General features: G+C 31.5%; 1 protein-coding gene across 4 annotated transcripts in view; it reads left to right on the top strand.

Moving 5' to 3' along the window:
* SCCRO3 (defective in cullin neddylation 1 domain containing SCCRO3) overlaps window positions 1–10,527 on the top strand; it is a 36,725-nt gene extending 26,198 nt beyond the window's left edge. The window contains exons 2-4 of one of the 4 annotated variants that reach the window (XM_067281025.1): window positions 731–857; window positions 8,752–8,804; window positions 8,954–10,527. In XM_067281025.1, the coding sequence (XP_067137126.1) occupies window positions 8,957–9,898 (942 nt within the window). In that variant the 5' untranslated portion in view covers window positions 731–857; window positions 8,752–8,804; window positions 8,954–8,956 and the 3' untranslated portion in view covers window positions 9,899–10,527. Of the gene's footprint in view, window positions 1–730; window positions 862–8,751; window positions 8,805–8,910 lie in introns of all 4 variants that reach the window. The other 3 variants (XM_067281022.1, XM_067281026.1, XM_067281024.1) reach the window with 3 other exon arrangements.
* The last annotated feature ends 5,071 nt before the right edge of the window (window positions 10,528–15,598 follow it).

Genomic DNA, 15,598 nt, shown 5'->3' with positions numbered 1-15,598 from the left:
TCTGTGTTAAAAGATGACTGTTAAAAATATGCAAACAACTTTCCATTGAGCACGGAAGAGGATACTGAATCACCATTATGTGGCCTGATTTTCCTTTGTTTTGTTAATTTTTGCAGAAAATTCAAGGGATTGAAGAAATCTTCCATTAATGACAGGTTTTTGCTACATACAGGTTATAGACAGGTTTGACTGTACGTACACAGATGCTCGCGCGTGAGTGTGCACACAATATATTGAAATTGTTTTGACTAATCTAATAATCTTATAACACTATATTGATATTAAATTGCATGCTTCTAGCCCTTCTATACACTGTTGTTAATTATTTTGTTAAATCTATAACATATTGAAGGGTTTTTTTTTTGTAATGTCTAGAATATATGTAATGTAATAACGTGTCCAGTATATGGTAGAATGTTTTAAATATGTCTGGAAATTTTAAAATACAGTAATTTATAATAAAACAACCTAAAAAATGTAAAACGATGAGGGCACGGTGCTGAAATGCATATTTATTAACAGGCTGTGAATTTTGTTGTAAACTTTAGTTAAATGTTATATTTTAATGTTAAAAAGTAAAATCTGAAAATCTATTTACATTTATGATAAAACCTAAAAGACAATATAGATTTAAAAAAAAATAGTGATGATGAAATGACACTATATTGAATTTTTAAATAAATGTGAGATGATTGAAAAATAATAATTTGTTTTTTGTTTTCTTTTACAGTTATATGGAAGCTAAAAGAATTTTACGAGTCTTAAATGAGTCATGACGCATTACATTCGGGAGATATGATTTTGAAATTAAAACCTGACACATACAAAAATTATTACGGTGTCATCATGATTTCATTGTAAGTTGTTTATAATAATTTCATTAATAGTGAAATTTAATATTTTGTTATTTAAAATTACATTTAAAAAATATCTAGTTTATCGTCATGTAATGTCTTAAATAACTATGTATGTCTGAATAATTTTATAGAATAAAATAATAAAATACAAAGTGTACAATTGATTATTATAAAATATTATGAAATAAAGTAAATTAATTCTATTTATAGTAAATGATAAGATTTTGAATGTGATATGACACAACAGAAAAGAAATTTACGACTATTCCAAGATTTCAAATTTTTATCAAATCCAGCAATATTATGAAATTACTGTATATCATAGCAGGATGTTACAAAATATTCAAGAATTATTAAATTTTTGTGTCTTGTTAATGAACTTTAATACGTTTTAATCAAATTCTGAATTAATTAATTAAACAACAGATCCACAAAATAAATTTTATTCATTGATGACCAAACAATTCAGTTTGTTTTGTTCTATAGTTTCTTAAATTTTTTATTTGAATTTGTAAGAATTTGTTCTAACCTAAGGAAACTTTATACATTAAAGGTGAAAGTACAGAAAAGTCCCAATTATCTGAAATAATCTGAAAAAAAAAATCAGTTATCCATAATTGTCCAGCCCAATTATTTTGGATAACCGATATATATTTATGATAAGTGAGATATATATTTGGGGGGCCTAAAAATAACGGAAAAAAATTCAGAAAAAATCATGTATTTATTTTAACAACTTCATATTTTAATTTCCTTTAAAATACTCTCCATTAGACTCAATACACTTGTCCAAACATTTTTTCCATTGTTCAAAACACCTAGAAAATTCCTGTTTTGAAATGTCTCTTAGTGCCTCCGTCATTTTTATTTTCACCTCTTCTACTGTCTGAAATCACTTCCCTTTGAGTTCCCTCTTCATCCTGGAAAAAAAAAAAATTGCAAGATGTGAGATCAGGTGAATAGAGGGAGAAGGGTCTTGTCGTTTCTTGTCAAAAACTGCTGCACAGAGAGTGACGTGTGAGCGGGTGCATTGTTGTGATAGAAAAACTAATCCTCCATTCAATAGTCCCTTTTTTTTTCCTTCTCACAGCATCACGAAGGACTTCCAGATAACTATCTGGCCTGGATGAATGAATTCAGAATGAACCGTTCTTTTCACATCAGAAAAAGCAGATTAACATGGTTTTCACATTTGACTTCGCTTGTCTTGCTTTTTTGGGATGAGATCATGTTTTCCACTGGCTGGATTTGGTTTCTGGATCATAACCATAACTCCACAATTCATCACCAGTTATCACCTTGAAAACAAGTCTGGATCATTTTCCAAATGTTCTTTCAAGTCTGACAAACTGCCAAGTGATTGCTTTTCTGATCGGCGGTCAACAAGCTTGGAACAAACTTTGTGGAAACTCTTCTCATGCGGAGTTCTTGTGACAAAAGTTACTGAATTGAACTCCATGAACTCCAATCCCAGACAAATCAGTGAGTTCATCAATGGTTTGACAATGATCTTTGTTAATGAGAGTGCAAATTTTCTCAACATTTTTGTCAGTTAGAACATTGGAGGGACGACCAGACCTGAATTGATTTTCAAGAGACATTTCTCCTTTTTGAAAGTGAGAAAATTGCTCGTAAACCATTGTCTTACTCATGATATTTTGTTTGTGAGCATGTTGAATCATTTCAGCTGTTTCCGATTCAATTTTCCCTAACAGGAAACAAGATTTCACAGCAGTGCATTGCTCTTTAAAATCTGACATCATGTTTTTGACGTAAACAAAAAACAGCTCTCGCAAAAAATTTGCTATGGGTCAACAAGTCTTGACACACCAATGCCACTTCATGTACTGATTTCAGAAGATTCCATCTATTAACATCTAGAGGCAGATATATGTACTACGAACCTCTCTCCCTCCACAAAATTATTCCCATTATTTTTGGGTCCCCCACATATATATATATATATATATATATATATAATAAACTGTATTTACTTGCATATAAGACAAGGTTTTTATTCATTTATCACAGCTCTTAAGCTATTAATTCCTAGGTCGTCCTATATGTGCGAGCGAAAGATTCTTTGCGTTTTTGCAAATAATTTTTGTGAATTGTGTATTTGCATTTTTTTACCGCATACTTACCCTCTTGTATTTAAGAACATATTTTATCTGGGTTGTTTGAATCATTCTTGTATATTGTCAGGAGTAAAGATGAATAGCAATAGGAAAAGCAAAGCTTTTGAATTGAATTCCAGATTGAAATTCCAAAATCACACAGGAGCCCGATATAAGTTTTAATCCATTCCCACGTGAAAACAGATGATTATTCGGAAATCATAATTTGGAGAAACTCATAAGTGTAATCGATGGAGAGTGGATTCGACTGTTAAGAATTGGCAAAAAAAAAAAAGTTTCCGATTGTCCAACTTTATTTGAACAAATTATGTTGTCAATTTTACAAGATTTTCCTTAAAGTTTAAAATGCTAGTAATTTTTGCAGGACAATGTGTGCATTTATGTCATTTGATATTTTACTTGTGATTAAATGAAATAAAATTAGAATTGTATTAATAAATCTAATTTTCTTTATTTTGATCTTTAAAGTTACACCTCGTCCTATATGCAAGGTTGTCTTATATTTGAGTAAATACGGTATATATCACTAATTACAAATAAGTGTAGATCTCACTGTGTTGATATCATCACTTATCATATGTGTAGATATATACACACATGATAAGTGATCATTGCTTCAACCCAATTCTTAGTTTGTGTTTGGATACAAAGTAATCTGTTCTTAGTAGTAAAGTTAATGTTAAAGTAAGTACAGTACTCACATTAGGGTTTGGGAAGTCTTGACATTCTCAGTCCCGGGACACGAGACAACCCACAATCAAAATCCCGGGGCATCCCGGGACTTCGAGACTTCTCAGAATAAAATTAGAATCGAGTTCATTTTTGGCGAGATGTATCAATAAAAAAGCAATTTTAGTAAAAATCAACATTTATTGAACATAAAATCAAATCCTAACATTTATAACAATTAAAGTCTAAACAGTTCATATGTTTAATTCTTATAATCATAGATTCGTTTTTTGACAGTAAAATCTTATAATTATAAATCCAACTTATTAATGATTAGTAATCATACTAATCATTAATAATCATCACCTAGTCTCTATTCATTAGTCATATAAATAATATAATAAATTAGCAATTAGACTTCTTTTGTGATTTAATGAAATAGGCATTTAAAAAAATCAGAGCATTTACAGCTTTGTCTGATAATCTGTTTCTGATTTTTGTAATAATGCCTCCGGACAAGGCAAACACTCGTTTTCAACAGATGTTGGTTTTATTGTGTTTAAAGCTTTATAAATTATTTCCAAACTTTCAGTATGTTTTCCAGTTGTCAAATAACTGAAACTCCTTTTTTAATGTTGCTCTTGATCTTTTTGCAAGAATTTCGGGTACATTTTCTTTGATTTTTTGATTGCCTGTTCCATTTGACTTTGAAACGACTCATAGGGTTCGTTGTGTACTGTAGAGCTACTGGTATTTGGTTCGATGTCCATTATTTCCAAATCTGGCATTTGGATACGAGGGATATTTTCAAAAAGTCTGCAATACAGATCTTTCTGCAAAAGCAATAAGTGCAGTTTTATTCAAATTTGAAGTAAAAAAATCCGTATTTTGCGACTGACGCAATGCAATTGCGCACAGCACTTCACCTCATAAAGTGAAATTGACGACTGACTGACTGAGCTGACATTGCTGACACAGACAGTCACAAATGTCACGATCTCATAAACAAACGTCACAAAATAATAATATGGCGGCGAACGTATTTATTGTGTACTCACTCAGTACATTACGTAGGAGTATCAAGTAATTACTTGTTAAGCTAACAGATGGTCTCACAATAACAGAGTGCAGGAAGCTAATAAACTTTATTACGACCTTTTAAAAATAAAATTATTACAATACAATTTTGACAAGCGTGTCTCTGAGTCTTAACCCGAAAGTCGCGGGACCAGAGACAATTAAATTTAGAAAAAGTCCCAGGACTTCGAGACATGAGACGTCCTGGGACCCAAACCCTAACTCACATAAAATTAGTTTTTACAACTTTTTATTTGAAAGAATTCACTTATTTTCCCTTGTTTTACATAATATTTTCTTTTTAACACTGCAAAATCTCTCACTTGATCATCATGACAGTTGAAAAATTGCTTCAGGTTACATTTCTAACCATATAAACACTGTTTCTAATTCATCAGATGCTTTGTTGTGCATTTGTGTTGTACATTTCTAATGTATCATGGTGCACATTAGAAGCATGTGACTCATTGATTAATCTATTCTGTTTGTATTGTAATAAATAAAAAAATAAAACATAAGACTAATGTTGATAACAAGATAGCTCGATAGTGGGCCTATGGAAGATTGCCAAAATCAGTATTAAGTAAAAACTTTATAATTTCTGAAATTTGTATTCTGTGAAGTCAAAATTCAACAAATAAATTGCTGATATGAGGAAACCAATAGATTTATATGAAAGGTAACTTTTTTGGACCTATTTGGTCCATCATCATCTTTTCTTGCAGAATTTAGAACAATTGAGAATACAAAATATACTATAGTTGACATTTAAGAATAAGTTATGTCTAAGATTTTTACATAGAACAAAATTTTATCAATTGAGTTTATGGATAATTGGTTTTTCAGATAATCAATGCATTATTGTACTCATGTTTCAATTGCTTTTATCAACTGTTTTGGGATTTAATGTTGCTAGTACTGTAATCCCATATGTAGTTGCTTTTTTCCAGCATTCAGATTTAATTACAAAAGAATTCTTTGCAATATCAAAAACACACTCATCTAAACAAGAATTTTAACTTGAATATCTATAGGCAGATTTTTAAGCTGTCATTTGGTTAATAATTTAATCAATCAAACTATGTACAGTACTTTACACTAATTATTAGCCAAATATAGTTTTCTCTAATTTAGATAAAGATTAAAATATCAGGCATGGTTATTGTTTATATGTAGTCAAATCCTTCTATAATGATATTTAGTCTTACCAGAAAAAATATTATTGTAGAGAGATTTATAGTTGTAATGAGAATTTTTAAAAAGTGTTTCCTTCCTCATTTAAGATTGTTGGACTGCAAATAGAGTTATTTATATAAAGTTGGACAATAGTTGAATATATGAGCACTACATTTTTGGTTCTCAGTAGGATTTATCACACACTTTTGAAGGAGTTGTTGGAATCACATAGGAACAGATGAATATTTGATATTTATTGCAATAACTGTGTACATTTCAGGCAGTTGAGCTATCCTTCTTCAGCTGTTCTTATTACAAAATGTAAATTATAATTGTAAGACAATCTATTTGGAGCGAATAATCTCTTAGTGTTAATCGTAGAATACTCAAAAAATATTCAATTTTTGATTTTACAGGCATGTAATTTGTAATTGTATAAACCAAAATAGCATTTTTGATTTTCAAATAATCCATCAAATAGAGAAATATAGTTTAGTCATTCCTACACTTACAGCCACTGATACAATTATGACTAAAAATTAACAATATGGTTACTCAGTTCTTTATCTGTTTTGCATATTCTTACCGGTATGTAATTTGTAACTTGTTTGGTCATACCCTTGGCATGTCTACCATTGACACAAAAAACAAGAATTTAAGCAGTGAAAAATAATAATTAAATATTACATTCATAATTAATTCACTGACAGTTCAAAACAAGCTTCCATCTGCTTTTATTCTTATTTTAGTCATACTGTACGGCTATTTTGAAATTTCACTTATGTTCGGATTCATTAGAAATGTGTTCAATACATCCACTACCTACAGGTAATGCTTCAAGATTTATGAAATTCATACATTCATAATATGTAACATGGGTTGTAGAAGGCAATAGAAGAATAATTTATAAGGATGTCTTTAAAGATTTATTTATTACAGTTTTGTGCTGTGTTTTGTATACTTTTTTTTAATCAATAATTGTTATTGATAGTATCAGATGCAACAGAAATATGAATATTATTTCATATTAAATTTGCTTGTAGTTAGAAGATAAATAAAAGTAATGCATATTTTTATTCAAAATTGTTTACTTTTCTAGAGAAAGACTTTATAATAACAGTAATTATTCTTAAGGCGAAAGATACAAATTTTGATACAGTTTTGTAAACTATTATAAATAAAATTGTTTTCTCCTGTAAGCTAAATTTTCTTCAGACTTAAAGGAACATTTTTGACTATTTCACACTGTTTAGATTTTATTTACAAATGTTTGAAAATGGAGTATCTGTTACAAACATATTATAAGTTAACAAAATTACATTAAAAAATATTATCTACATTTAAATATAAAACTTAATAATAAACATGACGACATGATAACAAAAACATTTTAATTTATTTTGAAAGTGTGAAAGAAATAATTAATAATGTTATGTTGTTAAGAAGGTGTTAAATTACTTAAATTTTGAAATCAACGTGTCATTAGATTGACAAAGTGTATGTTGCAGATTTCATAAACCAGATGGGACACTTCCAATCCTCACAATGGTAACTTTCTAAACAAACATAATGACAAATAATCAGTTATATGTTACTTTTCGTGCAACTTAGATGGTGCACCATCAGCAAGGTTTTCTTCTTATCACTGAAAGACTACAGTGTCTGAAACAGTAGTTATAACAATTTATTAATGGTAAAGGCTTATTAATCAAGCCAAAAATGTTAGTTATATTAAAGTTTAAATTGTTGGAAAAGTACATAAAGTATTTTATGTGTCTTCAAACAATCCTCTCTTTCCTTTCTCCATTCTCTTTGCTTTCTTTCTCCTTTCAGTATTCTTCTTCAGGTACCACTTCTACACATTAGGAAGGGAGTCAGAGTCCTTAATGTTAACTGCCTTTTTTTCCTAAACTTTGTAAATATACAATGTCTCCACTTGCCAGATCCCTTCATTTCTTGAATATATATGCATCATTCCATAGAATATTGCTTCCCTTCATGCTCTCCTTACCAAGGCTGACATTGTACTTTTCCTCCTGATGTCCTCTTTATGCTCCTTAAACCAAACTTTATCTATCATAAACCATGAACAGTTAATATAATTGCTCTCTTAATTAGTGTATCAAAAGTTGTTTTACCTGCACCACTCATACTGATTTCCAGATGATGGACCAGTTGAGTTACGCTTGTCACTACGCTTGTCTTGATGTCACCACCAGTACATATCGTAACAGAATCTAGGTCAGATACTTAGGAATTTTTCACAGTTGATGTTGTCTAAATGTGCTGGATCCCAACCTTCAGCACCTGGTCATCCCATTGTGAACCATACCAAATTCATGATTGATAGGCAGACCTTAGTGCCCAAAGAGCACGTAGAGTTTAAAAAAAAAAACTTAAAGTATTGCATTATTTCCCATTGTAACAGTCTCCAGTAACAATGCTTAGACAGTCTATTTAAAGGATAAAAAGAATGCATACAAGTTTTATAATATTGTACTATACAATAATAATAGTGGGAAATTGATGATAATACTTCAGCTTCATATCAAATCAACTTACACTTTGTTCAATAGAACAGAATGGTATCATGGGTCAAGAAGCATTATTTATTTATTTATAAATTAGAATATTTATAATAATAATAATTTACATTTTAATATTTACTTCAGAGTTCTGTATAAAAATAATTTGGATGTAATTTTTATGAGATCTTAATCATAATAATATAATTATTTTCTATTGGATATTTCAATTAATATTTTTAACTCACAATTTTATATATTTGTAACACTTTTTTTAATATATTATAATAACTCTATATAAATTTTTAGGTAAAATAATGGCTAAATATCATGTAACTTCTGATAAATAAAGGATTTATCAGGTAAAAGTATCAAATGTTAAGCTTATTAAATATTAAATGCATGAATATTACATATTTATTAATTATGAGTCATTTTGAGTTACATTATTAAAATGATCTTTTACAGAGATGATATGACATCTACTAATTAAGTCGTCTTGCTTTAATAGCAAATGGGGAAGTGCCTTTCTTGTTGTGAGACTGACCCGCATACAGATGCACAGGATCATCACCTAAAATACATAAATTCCAGCAGAATGGTCGAATCTTGTGGAGACAGTGTTCCGGTTGGAAGTTCGGTCACATCTCGATCTTCACGAACGTCAAATTCCGATAGTACAGTTCACATCAGTAATAATGGTGATACCTATCTGAATAGTTGTAACAAAACATCCATTGGTTTAACAGAAAAGTTAATGTTCTATCCTCGCATTCCTCCCATAAGAAGTGGCAGCAGTGATAGTAAACGATCTAGTCACTCAACACGAGAAATTTCGGAATCTAGAATTTATAGCTTGTTTGAGAAATATCGTGATCCTAACGAGGATGCAATTTTATCCGACGGCATAGAATTATTCTGTCAAGATTTAAATGTAAAACCAGAAGAATTTAAAGTGTTGTTACTGGCATGGAAGTTTGGTGCAGAACAGATGTGTCGGTTTTCTCGCCAGGAATTTGTAGAAGGATGCAAGGCAATGAGAGTAGATTCCATTCCATCTATACAATCCAAGTTACCCGAATTAATGGTTGAAATTCAAGAACCGGAAAATTTTAAAGAATTATATCGCTTCGCTTTTAAATTCGGCTTAGAGGTAGGTCAGAGAATTTTGCCGTCGGAAATGGCGATACAACTTTGGAAACTCGTATTCTCCCAAAAAGAACCTCCCATACTTCGACGGTGGCTCACATTTTTAGAAAAACATCCCAACATTCGTGGGATCCCTCGCGACACATGGAATATGTTTCTAAATTTCAGCGAAGCCATTGGTGACGATCTGAGTAGTTACGACGACACGGAAGCTTGGCCGTGTCTGTTCGATGACTTCGTGGAATATGAAAATGACCAGACTAACCAAAACATACATTTCAGTAAGAACATAGAAGAGGGTAAATGATTCTTCTTGGTGTGATTATCATTTGATTTTATATTTTTTTCTACTCGTACTTAAAAGAGGGCTTTCTCCACGCAGGTTTGTGATATTTATGTGCTTCTCGGCCGTTGCTCTGTTTGGAGTCACGAACTCGACGCCGCTTTTTTAATCTCCAAACATCGCTTTTGTAATAAGGATTTTATTTATAAAATAAATCTGGTAGAAAAATGTACGGTAAAGAAAACATCCATATCATTGTTTCTATATTTAGTTAAAATGTGGAATTTTGTTTGTAATTTATAAACATTGAAACGTGACACGATATCGTTTTGAATAACTTTGTTGAGTCTTAACAAAGTAAATAAATATCTTCTTATTCTTTATATAAAAAAATATATTAAATATATTTATTTTGTGATTGTTATTATGATATAACTCATTGTACTATATTAAAGGAAGTTAAAAAAATGAAATTTACTAAAATCTTAAAAAGAAAATTATAAAGCATGTTAACAGATAAAACAATAGTACAAATCAGTGGATAGTATTGAAGCATATGACAGCTGCTCTGTTCTAGAGCAATGTAACTTATTCCAATTGAAAGTGAATTGGACATAAGGGAAAATTTTTAATAAAAGGTTTTTAAACATTGATTACATAATGTCTTTAGATATTAAAATAGTAATTTTTAAAGGAATTTTTTCAGATGAATGGAACTGAATTTTGAAATGCGCTGTGCTGCTTTTGATTATTGTGTTTTTATTCTCAGTTAATCAATCTAGTTTCATGTGTTTTATATACACTTGCACATTGTTATGGTAATACGTAAATGTATTTCATTATCAGTCAAATGACGTCAATTAGAATACGCAGTAGAAAAAATAAAGCAACTTTAACTTATAATTGGATATGATGCTACAAAGATAACATTGTGTAAATTTCAGATGTACAGTCCAGTCTGGTCCAAGTTGTTTCTTAAATGATGATAATATTCACGTTCAGATGCTTTAACAATCATATCTTTTTTTTACAAAAATAGCAATAAGTAAATATAGTAGAGAGAACAAAATCTTACAATATACAGAAAATTAAAACACTGTTAAATCAGTTATTAATACTGTGTATTATTTTTCATAAATTAATAATAATTGCGCACATATTTTTAATTGTTACTAATTATATAATTTAATATATCAAAATTCATTAATGAATGTTTCATTTATAGTGATGATGTGTTACTGTATAATCTAATTCACAAAATTAGTATAGTATTTTGCAGATGAAAGTTTAAGATCACTGTCTTTTGGCATTAATAAAGTTTTGACCAGTAAAGCACAAAAATAAACACAAAATATCTAAGAAGCATTTAATTGGAGTACATTTGTTATTTTTAAATGTTTAGCATTAATTTGTACTGTTGGAACAGGTGTATTTTGCAGCAAACGAATAGCAAAATTATACTTTACAATAATAATGCTATACTTTTATGGTAACCAGATTTATGGATCTCCAAAGCATCCCACTTGTTGAATGTGTGTACGCACACGTGTTTGATGACATAACCAGAAAATAATTTAGCGTGTTTGTACACTGCATGTATTTGATACTATCTTGTGTGTAGTGGCAGCTAGTCATCAGCTTACATTGAAAACAATGCCATAGTACCCATAAAAAGTGAGTACATATAAAAGTAAGTGTTAAATATATACCACAATTAATTCTTGAAGACTTTGATATCTGATTTTCAAAATAGGGCATCTACTCACCTGGAAAACCTGGAATTCTTGGGGAATTTTTGCAGAAGCTTGTCAATTTTTTTTATTTGTTACATTTCTCTTCATTCCAGAATATTAGCTTTAAATCTGAGTTTAGCTAGGGAACATTTATAGAAATTGCTATAGATTTTGACTGAAAAATTATATAACAGGTTTGATAGCAGATGTCATTACTAGAATTTAATAAAATTACAATGATGATCATATGTTTTTGACTAGACAAAATCACACTAATGCTCTGCAAAATGTATAGATCACTTTTGGAGATACTGCCGAGGACAGTTGTTAAAATGTTATTCTACTTTTTGTGTGTAAAGGCAAATTTAGAACATTGATTTATTATGTAGTAATTGTGAATGGCTTTTTGAAAGTATGCGAGAAGAATCCATCATTGCAAAACACCAGATCTATTATGCTGTTTTAAGTTATTAGTACAATGCGAGACAGAAAAAGGTCTTAGGTATTATATACGAAATGCTCGTGCCCCCTGGAAAAAAAGCATAGTTTATTACTGAAAAAAAATCGAGAGATAGAACAAATTAAAACATCTTAAGGTTTTAGAAAATACTGTACATGCAATGCAACTATAGTTCTTGAAAATCATATTGCAGTGTTGCAAAATACAAATTAAGTGGACAGAGAAAATACAATAGTAGTAGATGCACCAATGGCTATTCTCTTTATCTGTTACAAACAGAAATGAGTCTTTTCTTCTAACAGTCAAAAAGGACCTGTTTGTCATTTATATCAATATTCATGTGCATTACTTCAGATTGTATAAATTAATGGTTATAGATTTTGTATGTGTGGAGGGCCATCGAGTAGATCTGAAAGGACATTTATACTAGAGTTGACCAGAATTTCAGGGCAGAGATTTGAAAAGTGCAAGGTTAGTCATAGTTTCCTTGATCGGGTACAGCAGTACAGAATGCAGAATTATAGGGGAGGACTGTGATCATCCACAGTTGAAATTTCAGAGAACCAACACTTATAAAAATACAAGCATGGTGTGGATTTTATACTAGACCCTCAAAATTAACACTTAATACAGTTTAATTCTTTTCAATAGTGATTTTTAAATCAAAGTTATCCAACAGATGGTGATGTATGTATTTTTCTCCACAAAATATATATTAAGCTTTAAGAAACTTGATTTGAATCTATGTCAGAATCAAATTTTTATGGTTTATTTGTATTTAACCCAGGTGTGTCTGGCTCCATTTCTTGCTGCCCATCTGCCTGCATTGTAGTGGTTCTTGAAGAATTTATAATGGACATAATTAAAAGACTCTATTGGCAAAAATAGAGCCTTTTAATTATGTCCATTATAAATTGTAAATTTTGTAAATTCTTCAAAAATGAAAAGTAAAACAGATGTGAAGATAAAGTGATAAAGAGACCACTGTGCCACTCCAAAGAATTAGATTCAGGACGGATAGGGTCACTAATTTTCGAAATAGATCCACCCATGTAGGTTGAGATCTATCCTTCATACTTGGCCAACCTTTATTGCATGCAAGATGCAAAGAATGTTAAAAATCCATGTGTAAGAAATTGCCATGCAAATTTGATCAAAGCTTCAAAACTAAACATGTTAACGACTCTCTACTGTATTACTTTTGCCAAAAGGCAGAGCTTTGGAGCTGGAGTTGGTAGGAATGTCCAGTTTTTCAGAGCCCAGTGTGTTGGTACAAAATATTTTCTTTCTTCCGATTTTTGAAGGGTTCAAAATGTATCTGTTTGCATTCGAGAGGCCGATGGGAGTATATTCTTTGCTTATTTTTCAAACTAAGATGTTATTCGGGTTTAAAAGTTCATTTATGGACACCTACCATCATCAAAGGGGGGATATTCTTGAAATCATCCATATATACTATCAAGATTTTTCAAACCATTTCTTTTACATGTAACAGAATTTCAGTAATTTTGTTTTCAAATTTAAGTGATGCATTAATGTAACTTCTGTCAAATTCTTTGATATTATTTCTATTTTATAATTTACATGTTATTTTTTAAAAAAATATTAGGTCTACTTGTATTTTTAGTGCTAATTATTGGAATTAGGGAATTATGATTTTTATAAGGTTCAAGAAGTAGACAAATTATTGGAAATTTTCTTTAGTTTTGAATTCTGCTCTTTGGGAAATGGGAGGATTTTTTTACTGGCAAGGTGCGAGATTCCGGTTGTGCCGATGGTGTAGTAAAATCTCGTGAAATTTGAAACACTACAATGCATCCTGCATTTGTTTTGTGCAAAGCCGACCATTCACACGAAACGCTTCAAATTTTAAAGAATACTTGAAGGGATGCCATTTCATCAGTGATGCATAGGTGCAAGCAGATGTTCGTTGCCAGTGCCAAGAGAAGACACTGAATTGTGAGTATGACGATTTATGAGAGGGATTCTTTACCCCCTCGTCAGGGATGACCTAGGGCTCTCGCGTATATGGGTGGTGAATGAGGGAGGCAGAGAGTACAGTGCCTTTACAAAAACCGTTTATTAGTTAAAGACTGCTTACGTCAAATAACTATGAATCCTAAATAACAGAAGTCTAGGCATCCCTGTGGATCTGAGTTCAGTTCTCTGGGTGTTATGATTGGGCAGCGGCGACTTGATACAGGTCCGATCAGATTAATTCTTGCCGAACTTTGAATGGAAGACGACGACGACACTGGGAGAAGAATGACCACACAGGAAAAGACTCCTCCAACGTGGTTGACGCTTATGGGGGGAGAGTGTCTTGAAGCTTTTGGTGAGACTGCATGTGTTATCCTTGAAGATTCGATCTCTTACAGAATTTTAGTTTTCAACTATTTTCCTAATTGGTTGGATTTTCTCTTTCTCGCTCTCTCTCACTTGTTTTCAGGTGGAAATTGAGACCAGTTCAGATTGCGAGAAAGATTTGCCCGGGATGGTTTATCCAACACCATCCTTCTCGAATTGTATAATTGCGAAGGTGTCAAGGTCCGACTTCGACACCTGTAAACTTGACACCTTACAGAATCGGTTGTTTTTCCCTGTTTTTACAAAATTTGTATGCCCTTTATAAGTCTGACCTATTTCTGTGGCTTCAATTTCTTCACTGACGGGATGCAACAACAACTTGGAGGTTGGCACTCATGCCGTACAGGGATGGTAACTAAGTGAGAAAATAACGACACTGGTAGAGGACAATTCCAAGCTTTCGATAGAGATATAACGATCTTGTAAGTATCTAGTATATTGAAATTATCGCTGTAGGTGAGAACTTTTTCAAAACGGCCTCATCCTTTTCTCTATTATAGAATATAACAGGGGGAAGGGATGGTGATTTGTCGATCTGGCATTTCTCAACATTTTGGCACGCCATAAGAAAAAAAAAATACCGTTACAAAATTGCATAGGGGTCTTTTCTTCATTATATATCGGGACTGGTGAACCAAACATTTTAAAACTTTGCAGGGTCATTTCTGTACTATACAGATCCTCGATGCTATTAAATTTTTGTAGTTAAAGGTTGAGGGATTTTTTTTAACTCTCCGCCCCGTGGGCACTAAGAGGGCTTCTTTCAGCAAGCCCATTATGGGTTCGGCCAAGCCCACAATGAGGCGGCCGGGTGGTTAGGCACAGGGGTCAACATATCCGGTCGGATCACCGCCAGAAAAATTCCTGGGGGTTTTTTTGACCCGTCCGGATCCGATCCCGGGTCTCCCAAAGCGGTGGGCTGCCACCTTAAATGCTCGGCCATCCGACCAACTTCATAAACTATGAGTACCGAGAAAGTCACGCAAGAGTCCTTACCAGGTTTTTTAAAGTATTAGATATAGCAAAGGCTAATTGTTTTTAATATTAGGATAAATTTGTAATTTTTGTATTAAATCTGTAACAACACATGGTTTAAAATAAACCTTTAAACCTTGTGTCCCGGGTCCGTACAGACCTGGGAAGTCGAAGAATAAGATTTTTAGT

This window comes from Centruroides vittatus, unplaced genomic scaffold, assembly GCF_030686945.1.
Source record: "Centruroides vittatus isolate TY-2023 unplaced genomic scaffold, ASM3068694v2 contig_904, whole genome shotgun sequence".
NCBI classification, from domain to species: Eukaryota; Metazoa; Arthropoda; class Arachnida; order Scorpiones; family Buthidae; genus Centruroides; species Centruroides vittatus.
Note: the sequence above shows the minus strand (reverse complement) of the source record. Positions and strands in the feature narration are given on the sequence as shown.